At 38.3% G+C, this 16,459-nt stretch overlaps 2 protein-coding genes across 4 annotated transcripts in view; one reads left to right on the top strand and one right to left on the bottom strand.

Moving 5' to 3' along the window:
- Positions 1–5,436, top strand: part of dmtf1 (cyclin D binding myb-like transcription factor 1) — a 24,077-nt gene extending 18,641 nt beyond the window's left edge. The window contains exons 14-17 of one of the 2 annotated variants that reach the window (XM_088346818.1): positions 2,005–2,163; positions 2,940–3,128; positions 5,069–5,171; positions 5,229–5,436. In XM_088346818.1, coding sequence (XP_088202944.1) covers positions 2,005–2,163; positions 2,940–3,128; positions 5,069–5,171; positions 5,229–5,263 — 486 coding nt within the window. In that variant the 3' untranslated portion in view covers positions 5,264–5,436. The remainder of the gene's footprint in view (positions 1–2,004; positions 2,164–2,939; positions 3,129–5,068; positions 5,172–5,228) is intronic. The other variant, XM_088346819.1, reaches the window with a different exon arrangement.
- Positions 5,371–16,459, bottom strand: tmem243b (transmembrane protein 243, mitochondrial b). Of its 2 annotated transcripts, none has more exons than XM_088346823.1 (5): positions 16,312–16,459; positions 13,416–13,634; positions 9,830–9,880; positions 7,608–7,712; positions 5,371–7,533 (listed from the first exon to the last, which is right to left on the bottom strand). In XM_088346823.1, the coding sequence occupies exons 2-5, from the start codon at positions 13,491–13,493 to the stop codon at positions 7,414–7,416; spliced, it is 354 nt and encodes a 117-aa protein (XP_088202949.1). In that variant the 5' UTR covers positions 13,494–13,634; positions 16,312–16,459; the 3' UTR covers positions 5,371–7,413. The 2 variants fall into 2 exon arrangements, with proteins under 2 accessions (XP_088202949.1, XP_088202948.1); XM_088346822.1 differs by lacking the exon at positions 16,312–16,459 and adding an exon at positions 15,565–15,585.

Here is a 16,459-nt window from a genome sequence, read left to right as displayed (position 1 = left end):
ATAAGCAAAGAAAACACAAATTCGATGTTCTGTAATTAATGGGTGTGTACTATGAGTACAAGTTGATTCTCAAAGTTAAGCAGGCCAAGGGCAAAGGAATAATCCAATTCCGACCGGGACCTTGATGTGAAGCTCTATGACGAAACAGATTCTTGTTGGATTCCTGGTCTATGGTAGCTGGCCACTCGGATCAGAGATTTTCAACTTGTCTAGATCGTGTTTTTGTCCATCGCGAATTACAGAAGAGCCAAAACGAAGAAAAGAAGAGATTTAGTTTTTCAAGCAATGTATCACTTACAATTTATATTGATAAACTCAGGTCCTGTCTGTCGTTTATGCTGGCGTGCGTACTCTGCCTGCAGCAAGCAATGACGAAAGACGTGCTACCGTGTTTTTTTCTTTCCACAGAACTTTATCAAAACTGAATAACAAATTATTGTTTGCTTATTAAAATTATTTATTTTATTTGATGATTTAGTTCTATATTCAAATATTTACTAAAATGAGTTTTCTGTCAAATTTTATTATTGTAATGAAATCAAATAAAAAACACGCCTTTTAAAGGAGATTACATTGAGGATGCGTTCAACACTTGGTATATAAAACTGTGAGTTGGAAGACACTTAGATGGCCAGCTAGGCTGTCGTTGCAGTGGCTACCTTTAACAATCGATCGTTGCACTAATATATAACGTAAGTGTATAAAAATGCGGACATAAATACATTTGATAATTTTTACTCCATGCGCCTTATTTTCCAGTGCGCCAATTATGAAAAATATATGACAAAAGACTATTTGTTGTGGTTGCGCCTTGTAACCTGGTGCAGAAAATACGCTAATGAAGGGTTTGCAATACTAGGAAGGAATCCAAAATGTATGACATTATTGTTTTTTAATTGCATTACAGAAAATAAGTATCACAATATTCATTTTTGGGGACAGTCCTGTATGTATTCTCTGCCTAAGGTATTTGCACCAAACACTGATACCAAATACTGACAGTCCAACCGAAAGAAAGCAAGCGCAGCAATTTTCGACTTCTTAACCCCAATTTAGCATTTTCTCTTGAAAGTGAATAACATTGAGGGTAATCCCCTAAATGTACTCATTTCTCGTTTGATTGCAAAAAATATATATAACTTGAGTAGTATCAGCACTGGTAACGATACCTGATTTTGGTAACCTTTAAGCTGCTTTGTTGACATAGCTAATGCTACCTCAGGTTAAGCTAAAACTAACATTTGTATTAAAGTATTTCTGTAGTAGTATTTTTGTAGTACATTTTCAGTCTCAAACCAAAATAGTATATTAGGCCCCTGTGTTTAAGCGCTAAATTGTAGCAATTTAATTTGTAGTATTTCTAAAGTAGTATATTTGTAGAATTACTGGAGCAGTATTTTCTTTTTGTATTATAGTATTTCTGCCACAGTATTTCTGTCGTATTTATTTTATTCTTTTCAGATTTAAACCAAAACTTTTTATAGTACTGAATTTGATATTCATTTTTTTGCCATTTTGTAGTATTTTTTAAAGTATTTATGTAGTAGTATTTTTGTAGTAGACACACAAAAGAACAATGGTGACAAAGCTGGCACCCAAAAGAACATTTTTATATTAGTAGTAATGTTTGGTTTGAACAATTTTATTGACACTATTAACAGCAAATTAAAAAAATATTCTCGACAATTTTAACAGCAATTAAGCATATTCACAATTTCGTTATATCTGACAATATGACGTTTTAACAATTTTTACGACACTTTTAACAGCAATTAAACACACAATTTCATTATATCATATCCCAACAATATAGTTTATTTAATATATATACTGTAATGATATTGTGACCATTTTCTTTGGCGGGCCGAAATAAAAAACCTAATGGGCCGCAAGTTGCCCGCGGGCCGTAGTGTACTGATCCCTGTTAGATCGGAAGGTTTACTTTTAAGTGAGACTGAAGCTTTTTGTTGTTTAATTTTTGTGATTATGCCATTTTGTTTTCAGGCATTCCAATTGCAGCCAACCGGAACGCCAGGGACGTACTTCCTGCAGACCACATCCAATCAGGGCCTGTCCTTTGGCCTGGCCAACAACAGCACCGTTACCTTGACGACAAGCTCCTCCCCCGCATCCACTGAGCACATCATCCTGCACAGTTTACCCGTATGTAACAATCGCTTCATGCAACTTAAAGCACGTAAGAGGGATGGTGTGTTTTATTTAGCGCCCCCTAGTGTCAAATAACTTAGTTCATCAGTGCGAAAACTATATTGGTTTTAAAAAAAAGGGCAAAAATACAGGTGTTATATAAAACGAGCAATTTTTTTGTATACTGGTAGGTGGGGCAATTTTTTAATTTATGTATCTAGAGCCACAACTATCTGACATCACTGTCTGCCATCTTGCTGCCACGAGTTTGCCTTTTTTTTTTTTAAATTTCATTTTTTCCTGTTTTTATTTCCTTTTCCCTATTTTTCTGGTTTCTTTTTCCTATTTTGCTTTTTTTTTACCCTTTCTTTTTATTATTTTCTGTTATTCTTTTTGTCTTTTTACTTGATATTTTTTTTCCTGTGTCCTCTTTATTTCTTCCCCTTTTCAGTTGTTTTTGCCTCTTGTTTTTTTGGCCTTTTACCCCTATTTTTTCTTTTTCTTCATTTTCTTTCCTTCTTATTTTAATGCTTTCTATTTTCCTTTTCTCACATTTTCATTTCCCTTCTTTTTTTCTTTTATTTTCCTCCCCCCTTATTTTCCTTCGTAAAAGGCTTGGCAAAAAAATGGTGCAGTTTGGTCAGTCTTAAGTCTCCGTAGTTTGTCTTCTTCCTTGTGATTATAGCTCTCGTCTTGAGCTGCAGTACATCATACAGTGACATGTGGCGATCAAATAATACACACTGTCCCTTTAAGTAAAAATTGATAAGCGCATGGTGGCCATTTTGTAGTCGGACGGCCTGTGCGCCAGTGACGGCGTCATAATCCAGACGGTGGCGCCGACTGCGGCAAACACGTCAACCTCTGAAACGCTCGTCCTGGAGACGGAAGAACGGCAGCAGGACGGCGTCTCGGATCTTCTAGAAGGCTCAGAAAAAGCGGCGGCAGAGGAGACAATAGAGGATAGTTTGACTGATAAGGTGCGGCGTTTTCCATAGAATCTTAGTGTAGGTGGGACCGGGAGCATGCTCCTCGGATAGAAAATCTTCTAAACTTAAAACTCACTTCTACTCCATAGCATATGAATAACCTACTCTTCTCGTCGGCTGAAAAATAGTCTGTGTAATATAGTGTAATAATCTGTGAAGCCCTTTGAGACTCTTCGTGATTTAGGGCTATACAAATAAAAATGACTTGACTTGACTTGTGAATGTAAATTCAAAGGTATCGATCTGGTGCATTTTTAGACGTAAATTAAGAATAAATGAATGAATAAAAACTTTATTTCAAACATTAAAACAAAAACAGGACAAAAACAATAACTCAACAACAAAATAATGTTACATAACATGTTCGAAAAGGGGTACTATGAAGCAGACGCCGATTTCCCCTTCATCTTTCCTATTAATTACATTTTACAGCTAGCTCCTCTTTTGTGTCTAAATATAACAAAATCTCACAGATATACATATTACATAGGTCAGATATCAATAATTATAAGAATAGTCACATATTTTATACACTAATCATTGTAGTAGCCATCTAATAATGTTATAATGCTACTAGTCACTAAATATCATTGTGACCCCAATGATAATAACAACAATAGCAATAACAGTTATAATAGTAACAATAACAACAAAATTACTATAGTTGTTAACACAGTATTTCCAATCTCTAGTATCGCTCATACCCCATTTTCTTCATCTCTGTATTCTGCCAGAAATGTTTATTTTGTATTTAAATTTGAACACGTGAATCGTTGGACATTGTTTGATCTCGTCTTGTAAATTGTTCCAAAGTTTGACTCCACACACAGACACACACATACTTTTCCTGGTGGTTCTCACCTTTGGGATTTTGAATTTACTACAGCCCCTTAAGTTATAATTTCCCTCTTTCCGAATGAGTAATTTTTGGATGTTTTCTGGCTGTTTTTGTTGACCCTAAATAGCAGTTGTGAAGTGAAACATTTTCCTAAATCCTCCAATTTTAATAATTTGGAATGCAGGAATAAAATATTAGTATAATCCTGATATCCTACCTTGTATATAGTTCTAATTGCATGATTTTGGAGGATAAAAAGGGGCTGTAGTGAACTTTTGTAATTATTGCCCCAGAATTCTGCAGATTAGAATTATGGCAGAACTAGAGAACAATATAATACAATGCATTATAGTTTAAAAGGAATTTGGCTTTATTAATTATTGAAATGCTTTTAGATACCTTAGTTTGTATGTGTCTGATGTGTTTTTCAGCTTAATTTATTTTCTACTATGACCCCTAAAAACTCCATCTCTGATACAGTGTCTATTGCAGCACCATCCATTTTTACTTCTAAGACTACTACTTTGGTTTTATTTAAGTCATATTTATTTGTATAGCCCTTAATCAAAGAGTATCAAAGGGCTGCACAGATCAAAGACTAATATAATGTATTAGTATTATAATGTAATATAACTGTCATAGTAACATGTGAAATGCATGACAAAAATAATATTTCTGATGATGAGATAAAAACCCAATGCCTTTTCAGCACGCTTACTGCAGCAACCATGCTTAAATCCTAACCAAAACGTGCAACCACTTGGAAATATTTTAGGCAAAAAAAAGGGCTTAAAAATACTTTCTGGTAATGTTCAGGGCTCCAGACCAAATGCGGGCCCGTGGGCCGTAGCTTAGGGACCACCCATTCATATGAGAACTGAAGTTTATTTCGATCTACTTCGTAGTTATTGCATTTCGACATGATCTATTTTAAAATAATACAACTTTGAGACTCTGGTGGGACCAATTAAACCCTGGTAGCCCGCCAAAATCTTCCTGTCCAGGAAACACCAAAGCGTCTTCGCATGTATTTTAGGGGCTCAACAAAAGTTGGGGAAAGGTTTTGTAAATATAGTCTTTTGTTGCCGAGCAGCTGACTCCACCTCCAGCAGACAGTCCTACAAGACATTCGGAAATGGACGCGAGCGACGCTGTCCTGATTGTGTCCCCACCCAACATCAGCAGCACACTCACAGGTGAGTCCACGCTGCGAGGTATGATTGACAGCTCTGACCGCATCTTCTCGTCTTCAGATCCCATCTTGGAGAATCAGGACGGCTGCGATTAAGCCCTGTGCGGCCAGCAGGGGGGGATGTTCATACTTTACACGTTTTTTTTTTCCAAGCACCGTTCTTATCTCGACTTTTTTTAGATGAAGATGAAATACGGACACAGTTTGGATAACATGTATTTATTCTGTGAAATCTTAAATAAAAACAAAAACAAATGTGTCATTGACAATCTTAAGTCGCAGTGAGCTTTTCCTTCTCTGGTGGCAAAAGAAGCATTAAAAGTGTAATTCCTTCAATGGTGCTTTACTTGCGGCATCGATTTGAAGCGCTTATGTCCCGACTCCAAAGCATCGCAAGGCAAACGTTTTATCAAGGGCCTTCAACAAGTGCAAATATGCCGCCCTTCCAAGCTGTCTGGAATGTGTGAAACATTGACATTTGGTGTCCAAAATAAAATTGCATAATCGGTTCAGTTCTAGGCTCGACGCTATGGAAAGCCCTTTGAACATTCATTGATGACCATCTGAAGGTCGACACACTCATATTCTCTTGTCCTCAATACTCAAAACATTTCAAGCAGCAGTAAATTGAATAATTTAATCAATACTGTATTTTGTGGACTATAAGGCGCACCTAAAAAAACAAAAAGTTGTCAGAAAATAAACTTATAGAACTAAACTACAAAGAATATGATCATATATGAAAAAGTATACTGAGATTCTTCTGGGTATTTGAACCATTTATAAATGAATCAAGTTAGATTTCCCAAGATTTATGTTCTCTGAAATTACTTCAATTTTCTTAATGTTTTTTAAAAATGCAACCCTTGCTTTTAATGCAGTTTTAATAGCATGCGCCTTATAATCAGGTCTGCCGTATAGTCTGGAAAATACAGTAGTTTAAGGAAGAAAAACAGACTAGTGGATGGAGTCTAAAGTCTTTCAACTAGAATGCTTTCTGTCCTCACCAGTTAAACAGCTGACTCGATAATGTTTTCACACTACGAGGACCACTTATAGTAAAGCAGAGCCGTGCATTACTAGTACTCCTGACATCCTAGAAATAGTAGTAGTTCTTCACTTGTATTATGTCTGACTAGTGAGGACAAAATATAGGATAGTAGATGGAGCTAAGTGTGTTAACCTGGAATGCTTTCTGTCCTCACTAGTTAATTATCATCTGACTCAATAATATATTCAGGCTACTAGGACCACCAGTAGTGAAGCAAGGTGTAATGTACCGACATGCTACAAGTCACTAGTAGGACTACATAGCCAATAAGTGCACTTTTTAATGGTATCACGCCTGACTAGTCAGGGCAATTAACAGACAAGTAGAAGAAGGTAAAAGTCTGTCAACAAGAATTGATTCTGTCCTCACTAGTAAAATTGCTAGCTCATTATCGTTTTCACAATACTAGGACCACTAAGTGGGAAACTAAGCCACACATACCTCGTACTCCTGACATGCTACAATATATACAAGTAATAAAAGTGCTTTGCTTGTATTTTGTCTGACTAGTGAGGACAAAAACACACTAGTAGAAAGATGGGTTTGAAAGTTTATCAACTAGAATGCACTCTGTTGGCATCAGTAAAACAGGTACCTTATTATTACTTCACCACACTAATAGATGCACTAGTAGTGAAAAAAGCCCTACAATACTAGTACTCCTTACATGCTAGAAATCACCAGTAGCATTATATAGCCAAAAGTGTATGTCATCACGTGCACTGCTTTACTTGTATCATGTCCGACTAGTGAGGACAAAACAAGCAGACTAGTAGATGAAGCTAAATTTTGACGTAATTGAAACACTAGTTGGTACGAAATGTTTGTACACAAAGGAACCACTGCATGTTCGTAGCAGTCAAAAAGTAGTTGGCAATTTTGGTCCAACGGTTGAGCTAACAAAAAACAACAAAAAAACAGTCCCTTGAGGAATGGACAAGAAGGCGGCCTTCATTTTGATTTGCGCAATAAATGCTCAAAAGGTTTCCATGATGCACTACCTCCTGCCCGTTGGCTTCTGTTGCAACAGCAAATAAACAAAACCATTGCGCAGGCTTTGTTTGCCTTTTCTTGATACTTGTGTGAAAAAAATCAAAATAAGAAGTGAACTTCTGACATGTAACTCCTTCTGCGTCCTAGCGCCCAGAGTGCCCGGGTTTGAGTTTGTCCCATCCGCTGGCAGTGGCCCGGCATCTCACCTGACGTCGTGAAAGTAGAGGTTGGCACAGAGACACAGCAACACGATTGACGCCAGCTTGTAGTAGATCAGGTTGCGGAATTTTGGTTCCAGGTCACCTTGGCGGTACCAGAAGATCTGAAAGGGAAAACAACAACAATGCTCTGCTACCTTTTTTTTCTAAAATCAACACAAATAGGGTTCGTGTTTACCAGCAAAATGGTGGATCCGCAGGCAAGCAGAATGCAAACGGCAAAAAAGATGTTCAGCGGTCGCGGAGGCAACGAAGGGAAAACGAAGGAGCTGATGACGGTGACCTTAAAAGGAAAGGGCGTATTATTTAGCACCTCCTAGTGGCTGGGTGCCTCAGTTGGCACCTGGCAGCCGGCACAAAACTGCTGCAGACAAAGCTTCGCGAGGGCTTGCGGAGGTTGACACGATGCGATTTCTGCCCAGTCCTCTGAATGTGTAGAAATTTAACGACAAGAGTAGCTATGTACAGAAAAGTAACACATCCAGCAGCAATTAATAGACTCATCAATTTTGATCAACTAGTGCAGCATTCAATATTCATCAAATTGGAATTAACGTGTATGCAGGAATGCAACACATTCTCAAAACAGAACTCAATTTACTGATTGAAATTCAGTAGCCTGTAAAATCAAAACAGCCTGGACATTTGATGAGCCATGCGACCAATCTTAAGCTCTCCCATCCCCTTGCGCACGCGACAGTGAGAGAGGGGACCAAGTATTGCTACTACTACATAAAAAAATGATACATGTCAACACTACTTATTAACTAGCAAGGAGCACATGTGACTATTGGGATGAAAGTTGTCAGATTAAAAACAGCCTAATATGATGTCGTTTTTTGTCCAGAAAGGAAAATTATACTCATGACTAGTCAACTGCTGCCAACCAACACCACTTGTTACCAAAGTTACCAAGCATTTATGTCTGTCTCCTCTCCATCATTTTGTCATATGTGCAAGGCATGGTGGGATGTGTCCAGGCTGTTGTGATTGTAAAGGCCTCTGAATTCTAGTCAGTACAGTACGGTGAGTTTGTTTTTAGAACGTTTTTTTCGCACTCCCGCGTATATGGTAATAAAAATTGAATTAATATCAACTGCTGTGCTAGTTTAACATTGACAGCTGCGGACACATTCTGCAGGGGAGTGTCTTCACGGCACAAGGTTTACTTTTCTGACTTGTTTACAATGAACATGAAGGAGTTCATTTTTTATAGCTGTTTAAACCTGTGCCTTTAAATCCAGTGAGGCTCGTACGAAGACAAAATTGAGATTTTTTAAATTTGTGCATTGGGCTTTTAATCTGGTGCCTTCTGAAGTTCAGAATTTACGGTGATCATATCACAACTAGGTTCCCACCTCCTGGTGGAGGCGGTAATCACTGCACAATGTGACATTTTCTGACAAACTTTTTTTCAGAATAAAGCTGGCTATCTTAAATTCGTGCGGGTGGCTTTTGATCAGGTGCGCTCTGTAGTCAGGTAGTTACGGAAATAGAAATTTACTGCAAATGTTAAAATAATACACCTAAAATTCAATGTCTGAAACAATTTATAGATGTTGCGTGCAAACGTTTGTAATTCAATAATGAACAGAAGAGGTCGCAGGTTTGATTCCCAGCTCCTATAAGTTAAATATCGAAGTGCCTTTGGGCAAGACACTGAACCTCTAATACCCCGGATATGCAGGTAGGCGCCTTGCATGAACTTGACCTGGGCACTCCGGTCCTGGAGGGCCATACGTCCTGCCAGATTTTGAAGTTTGCTCTTCTTTAACTCAGGTGATACAAATTATAACCTCGTTAGCAAGCTAGCAAGTGCTCGTTAACGATACTGGTGATTGGAATCACCTGTATTGGATCAGAGAAACCTCAAAAATCATGCAGAACATACGGCCCTCCAGGTCCGGAGTGCCCAGGTCTGAACTATGGCGCTATTTTCAAAGGCTACGGTCAATCATGACATGAATCATGACAGACATCGAGAAAACAGACAAAAAAAGTCATGCATGTATAGCATACATATTTTATGTACTTTCTTTGTCATTTGACAGATTTTTTTATTGTTTAATATTGTAGAATATTCTGTTTTGTTCACTTTTTTCTTGTTTGTTCACAACATTTCAGTATTTGTAGAGTAAATTAATCATGAGTTTTTATTTTTACTTGATTCATTGATTAATTAAAAAATAATTGTCAGATGAATCGATTATTAGAATAATTGTTAGTTGCAGCCCTAGTAACGTGTGCTGTGTATTGTAAACCGCATTGGAGGTCCTCGGTGACTGGTAAAACTCTATATAAATGCAATCCATTTACCATATCACTCTCCTGTGATTACAACAAGTCACTGGGAATAAAAAGTCTAAGACGTTTGAGAAAGTGTTGAGATCACACACTTACCAGCACAACTAGAGATGTAACGCCTCCTACCGCCAAATTGATGATGCGATCCTGCGACATAAAAAAAAATATTTGCTCATGTGACACGGCGTTTCAATGGCGATGTCAATAATATGATTAAGTGATGGTTAAAGTTGCTTTAGTCCTTAATGTTACAGTCAATTTTTTATTATGTGTTAGCATTAGGCAAATAATTTCCACAAGATACAGTGGTACCTTTTTGCGCGAGAATTTCGATAGAAGAGTTCTGTGTGCAACAAAAATCCTGCTCACTATACGAAGGAAAATCCATTTCACGATAAGGATTGACCGATATGGGTTTAATTAGAATTACAAAACAACTAACATGACTAATCTTTCACTTTCACATGACTATTGAGTGTGGTCCAGTATTCCTCTGTATTCCCAAAGCCACACACCGCAATAAAATTGAAGTGTGTTTTACTTTGCAAACAGTAGAAAGGGTAAGTCAGATTTTAAATTTAAATCAAACATTTGTTTACACAAGGAAATCCGATAAACCCAGGGTCTCATTCACAATGGTGCTCTGGTTACACTTCGATTAGTGAACAACTGCATACAATAAACATGCATTACAATAAGGCTCCTATAGTATGCTATATAATGCCTACTCTTGTGCAAATGGTCGTGGTTGTGAATATTACAGCGTTTACATTGGGTCGCCTCCAGTGTTGGTGACGTTCACATGAATATGTCTTACTAAACCCTATATATAGACTACGATTGCTTATTTGTTTTAATCACGCCAATCAATTTTTCCTAATGAACACATTATACAGACTACAACCGCGACACTCGTTCTATTCAGGAGCCCGGCGCTGGGAAGCATTGGAAAATCGAAGTTTGTGTTCACGTAAAGGGGAGTGAGACACTGGTTTTGTTGCTGCACATTGTCGACATTTCCTTGACAATTCAGTCAAAAGTGGTTACAAAAGGATGGAGAGAGAAAGACTTGCAAGTGCGAATGGAAAAATTAGTTGAGACACCCCTAACCCTTGCTCCAGTAGACTGAAGTCTGGACAGTGCGGACAGCTTCCTGCTTCAGTGGCTCCTCCCACCAGTTTCTTATCCAATAAGAAGGTGGGTAGCATCACAGACAGAAGGCATGAGAGGAAGAGAAAAGCTCAACAGTTCCTCTGTGTTTTGCTAAATAATCAGCGCGTTGAAATTATTAAAATGCAGATACTGATATCCGTCACATTTCCAAATATCAGTGCCGATAATTGGCACGCCTAATAATCGGTTGACCTCTAGATCATGAGTAGTCCTAGAAGCTACCACTAGAAAGCGTCCAGGACTGCACACCACTCGTGACCGCATGTAGTTTATGCACGCAAACTACTATAGGCAGAAAAAGTTTTTACTTTGTGTGTACTTGTACGTTCATTTAAAAGGACAGTGTGCAATATTTAGTGACTCGCAGTTGTACAAGACACTTTCATTTACAGGGATCAGAATGGAGATTTTAATTTTCAGCTGAAATAGCCAGGGTCCAGGGGCCGCAGGCCCCGGCCAGGTCCAGGGCGGAGCCAACAGCATTTATCTTATTTGCTAGGTGAAAATTGCACTAGAATGAATTAAATCCAACAAAACAGAAACCATGTATTTTTTTCAGTTTTAAGATGTTTAAAACAATTGGGGGATTACAATGTTACAACCATCACCATTGTCGTTGTGTTTTGATGATGAAGATGGACCTTGTATTTAGCTACTAATCAACAATATATATGAAAATATATACATTAATAACCATTCATCATTAATTTGAAAATAGAGTTTAAAAAGACCGGAAGGAGCGCCATGTTTGAGAAAGCCAATGCTCTGAACAAAAGCTCCGCTGATTGGTTATCAGCGAACCTATCGACCAATGGTAGGAGTCGATCTATTTGTTAGCTAAACCACGTTGTGTGTTATAGATCTAATGCGCTGCGCTTCTTTTTGCCGATTTTTCTCGCGATCTCTAACTGCTAACTTGGGGTGATGAAACAGTCACGTATCATACCTCACCCCCCCAAAATATTTTCTCATCGAATTCAGACGATTTACGGGAATGACCTTTGGGGTTCAAAAACAGCGGAAATCCGCGGATCCGCGGAAAATTCTGATCCCTGCATTTAGTTTAAAGAAAAAAAAAGATTCATTTTAATATTTGGCAGAAATGCATGAAATATCATACCAATCCTAATTTTTTGTTTAAAAAAAAATCATAGGTTGAGAAATTTGTTTGCCATGTTTGTCTGGCATCATGCCGCCATGCTGTGCCCTGTGGCACTGGCCCTTGCTCACACCATACAACACAGTGCCATTTAGTGGTCAAATATTACACATTGGGGCTTTAAAATCACAGTAACTTTAATCTTAAAGGTGGGCTGCGGCATTTGAAAACTTGAAAGATCAAATCAAGCTACATTTCTTTTGGCTTTCTGGCAACACTGGTTAGTTTTTCAAATTTGAATAAATTGGCTAAAAATAGAAAGGTTTCACGACCCACAAGTCAGTTGTTTTTACAACTATTACATGAGATTTTTGTTTTTAAAAAGTATCTTTTGTTACCTTTGACTAACATTTTGTGGATTTATTTGGTTGGTTGCACAATACAAATCTGCATTTAATCAAGCTTTTTTAGTGGAAGTACAATGTTAGCAAAAATATTTGACTGTGTGAATGTAACAACGGGCAATCAAAGAGACCCCCAAACAGTGTCCTTTTATCTTACACTTTTCTTCTTTATTATCTACAATTTTTTCTTTAATATTTTCTTACTTTATTTTTTTCCTAGCTTTTTATTTTTTCTTGCCTTTTTCTTCTTTTGTTCTCTAGTATTCTTCTTTTTACTTCCATTTCTTGCTTTTTCCCCCTTTCCCCTACTTTTTTTCAGGTTTTTTTGTCTAGTTTACTATTTTTGCTTCACTTTTTCCCCCTTTTAAGTCCTTTGTGCATACTGTTACATAATAATTGGTAATATGGATGAAAGCAACGGAAACAATCTGAAGAGCCGTTTGGGTGCGGTAAAACAAATTTGTATAAAACTTATATAAAATTTGAAATGATCAAAAAACATAAAATATTCTGAAAATGTACAAGTTGACAGGAATGATTGCAGTCCCACCTTCTCCGCACCACACATAAACCTCAGTTACTCTGACATCCTCCATGACAAGAGTTTGTAACAGACTTGCATTTTATTTTGTTAATAACATCTTATTTACTGTTAGGGTTTGTCAGGTGCTTAAAATCCTTGAAAATGATTGACTTTAAATATGATTTCAAGGATTAAAAATTGCTTGACCTTTGCGTAAAGTGTTCTCAAAAGTTTGCTTGAAAATGACGCTGACACTGCTGTCCTGTAAATGTGTATTTGGGGTTCACTTGAATGCTTACAGAAGGATGGGAACTGACCCATTTGTTCTTAATTATTTCTTAGGGGGAAATTGTGCTTGTTTCACGAACAATTCCAGCTAGAAGTACGATCGTGAAGCGTACTAGGCTTGTATGAAGCGGTACCACGGTACCGTTGTGTCCAGTAAGTCTGTTGCTTTGTGTCTGTTAGCAAGTGTTGTCCTACCCGTGCTGACGTCTCCCCAAACAGAGGTCTGTTGTCCATGCCGCTGGTTCCGTATGTCCTGCCGCTGAACTCATCCATTGCTAGCACTCTCTGCTCAGCAGCGCCACCAACTGGACACACGGAGCCAGTGTTGCATGCTTGCACCGGCTACCTGGCGTCTCTACATGCGAGAGCGAGAGACGAACGAGGCATTTGGAAGGCCACCAAGATGCACTTTTTCTGTGGAAAGTAAATAAAGATTGTTTGCTTTAATTTCCTAATTTTTGGAAGTACAGTAGGTGACAATATAAATGCATTTTTTTCCTTCAAATTTTACAAGTAACAAAGGCAATCTTCATCAAAATGTGACAAGACTAGTGAGGATGGGCAAAACATCCAAACCGTTATCGTTAAGAAAATGTAGATGTCAACTTCCTCTGTAAAGTATCGCTTTGAAAGTTAAAAAACATTAAATCAAGTTAATGCAAGTTGATTGCAAGCTTCAACTCACCAATGACATGTCAATGACCATGGTAAAGTTAAAGCAACTTTTATTTAAAAAGGTACACTGCGAACTATTTGACCACTAGATGTTGCTGTATTGTGTAGTGCAACCGAAAACGACTGCGACAAAGCACAAGATAGAATACAAACTATGGAGACTCAAAGTGACCAAAACGCTCAATAAAACACACCGTCCCTTTAAGGAAGTTATAGGCACAAACAGTGAGTGTAAGGTCGGTGTTCAATAAATGATATAATGCTTTCAATTTATTCATCCAAAAACATAATTTATTGTTGTTAAAATTGACTTAGGTGATTTGAAAAAGTTAAAGAAAAGTGATTTGAGTGTTTGACTTCCCCTTTTGTCATGTGCTGAAGCTGCTGGAAGAGGAAGTTGAAAGTGCAACAAATCTGGACTGTGAATAGCGTTTGAAAGTGAAAAGTCCACTCAAACAGGCGCGTAGGGTGCCTACCATTGCTGGTCACAAGTTCGCAGGAATGGTATCGAAAGGCCGCAAAACAAGAGGGCGATTATGAAAAGGGCAGCTTAAAAGCCCGTAAGCTACAAAGCACATTCCTCATTAGACTTGTGATGCTCAGACGTCTTTAAGAACACAAGCCTGCACCAGCTCACATCCATCCGTGACATTAATTACAACAAATATTTCATCCAGAAATAAAGCTTGAATTCAAATTCCACCTGGTGTTTACACACAATGGAAAATGTTTGTGAATTAACAATTTGACAGGGCTCTGTACCTGGGCCCCTTTCGTAGTATTGATATGCTTCCGCTTGGTGATATTTTCTGCAAGTTTAGTATTAGTTTCCTTTGCTATGCAAATGACACTCAACTGTATCCACCGCTGAAGGAAACCGCTTTTAATGTTGTGGAAATTTGGAGGCCTGCCTGGGCAAGATAAAATGATAGTTGTCACTTCTTTTTTTTTTCGTGCAACCTCAACCGAGAAAAAAACGAGATGTTGATTTTTGTTCCAGCTCATTGTCGTGAATTGTTCTCAATAACTACTCTGAACCTTGACAAATGTAGTATCACCAAGAGTGAGTCGGTCAAAAATCTACACGTCATTAATGATCCTAATCTGTCGTTTCATTTGCCTGTAAAAATATTACTATAACACCTTCCGTTATAATGTGAAGATTAACCTGATGCTGTCGAAATGTGATTCTGAGATTAAAATTCATGAGTCTTTTTCTTCTCGGCTCAATTATTGCAATGTATTGCGCGCTGGTCTCCCAATGTCTAGCATTACAAAAAGTTTGTAGCTGATTCAAAATGTGGCAGACTTTTGACTAAAAGCAAAGAAGTTGAGATCATATCACCCTATTTTTAGCTGACTTTCACGGTTTGGTTTAAGATGTAACTTAAAGGTTGTATTACTGACAAAAGACAGTTGGACTTTCCCCTTCTCATCTTTCTGATTTAGTTGCGTCCTATGTTCCTGCTTAGAGCTTATACTTGAAAAATTCTGATCTATTTGTGACTGCAAGAGCCAAGAAGAAATATGCAGGCTCATTAGCTTTCCACACTCGGAACCTGGTGCTGTGGAATGCTCTTCACCCCGAAATAAGATCTACAACCTCAGCGAACGTGTTTAAGGCTTGGAACACACTTAGCTGTAGCTGATGAATGCCATTAATGCCAACCTCATACTTTTGTTCTCCTGTCCTTTCCGGCTGCTTGGCTGTGAGGGAGAACCAAGAACCTGGATGAGTTAGCCGCCCAGCACCTGCACCCATCATCATTTGCATTGACCAGCTGGCTGAGATGGGAAGCTGTGCCCTTACTGTCTTGAACGATTTAAGTCATTACCTGACGTTGTTGACGTTGACTATGCTTTGTGGATTATTGCTCAAGCAACATCTATTCTGGCCTGGTCATCCTGGAAGGGGTATTACCTCTCGTGTGCCCCCTTCTCAAGGTTTGTTATTTACCTCATGCTGAGGTTTGTCCTTGACCGCATGCAAGATTCATATTAGGAAATGTTGTACTTGTGGCCTGTTCAGTCATTTGAGACTTTTTGCGATTTAGGGCTATACAGATAAATGTGACTTGACATGTGCTGTTTTGAGTCCAAGTTGTCTTCTTAGGCTGCCATGCAACTTGGCAACTTGTCGTTCAATCAAACGTCAGGAACTCTGCGTGCATTCGTTTGCAGCAAGCTCACCTTTGCCTCAATGTGTCAAGAACCCGGAAGTCGTCGCCTGTAGCAAAGCAAGTTAAAACAGCGTCGAGTGTGAAGACTCGACGACAGCTGTTAGCTTCACGTGCTAACATGAGCTTTAGAAGGCTAATTCGGGCACACGTCCACTAAAGAGCCAAAACTAAAATAAGCCACCAATGCAAGTACTAATAATGTTATTTTGAGAGAGAAAAGAAGGAGGAAAACTTGCCTTGTCAGATGAGCGTCATCTCGGAAACGAAAGGAAACTTTACATTCCGGATAAGCACGAACACACACACAGGCGGGATCGATGAGGAATTAAAGGGCACGGGCTACAGTCCAAGCTGTTAAAGGGGTGGCCTGTCGGTCTGCCGACG

Source organism: Urocampus carinirostris, chromosome 11 (genome assembly GCF_059441175.1).
Source record: "Urocampus carinirostris isolate Australia breed hairy pipefish chromosome 11, RoL_Ucar_1.0, whole genome shotgun sequence".
NCBI classification, from domain to species: domain Eukaryota; kingdom Metazoa; phylum Chordata; class Actinopteri; order Syngnathiformes; family Syngnathidae; genus Urocampus; species Urocampus carinirostris.
This window is presented reverse-complemented; position numbering and strand designations above follow the sequence as displayed.

What these genes read in the sequence shown, in the direction of transcription:
- tmem243b (XM_088346823.1), bottom strand. Translation starts at nt 13,493, where the DNA reads ATGGATGAGTTCAGCGGCAGGACATACGGAACCAGCGGCATGGACAAC. An exon ending in TTGGGGAGACGTCAGCACGG is followed by an intron (nt 9,881 to 13,415) that starts GTAGGACAACAC and finishes TTTATGTCGCAG; the next exon opens with GATCGCATCATCAATTTGGC. An exon ending in GCGGATCCACCATTTTGCTG is followed by an intron (nt 7,534 to 7,607) that starts GTAAACACGAAC and finishes TTTCCCTTTCAG; the next exon opens with ATCTTCTGGTACCGCCAAGG.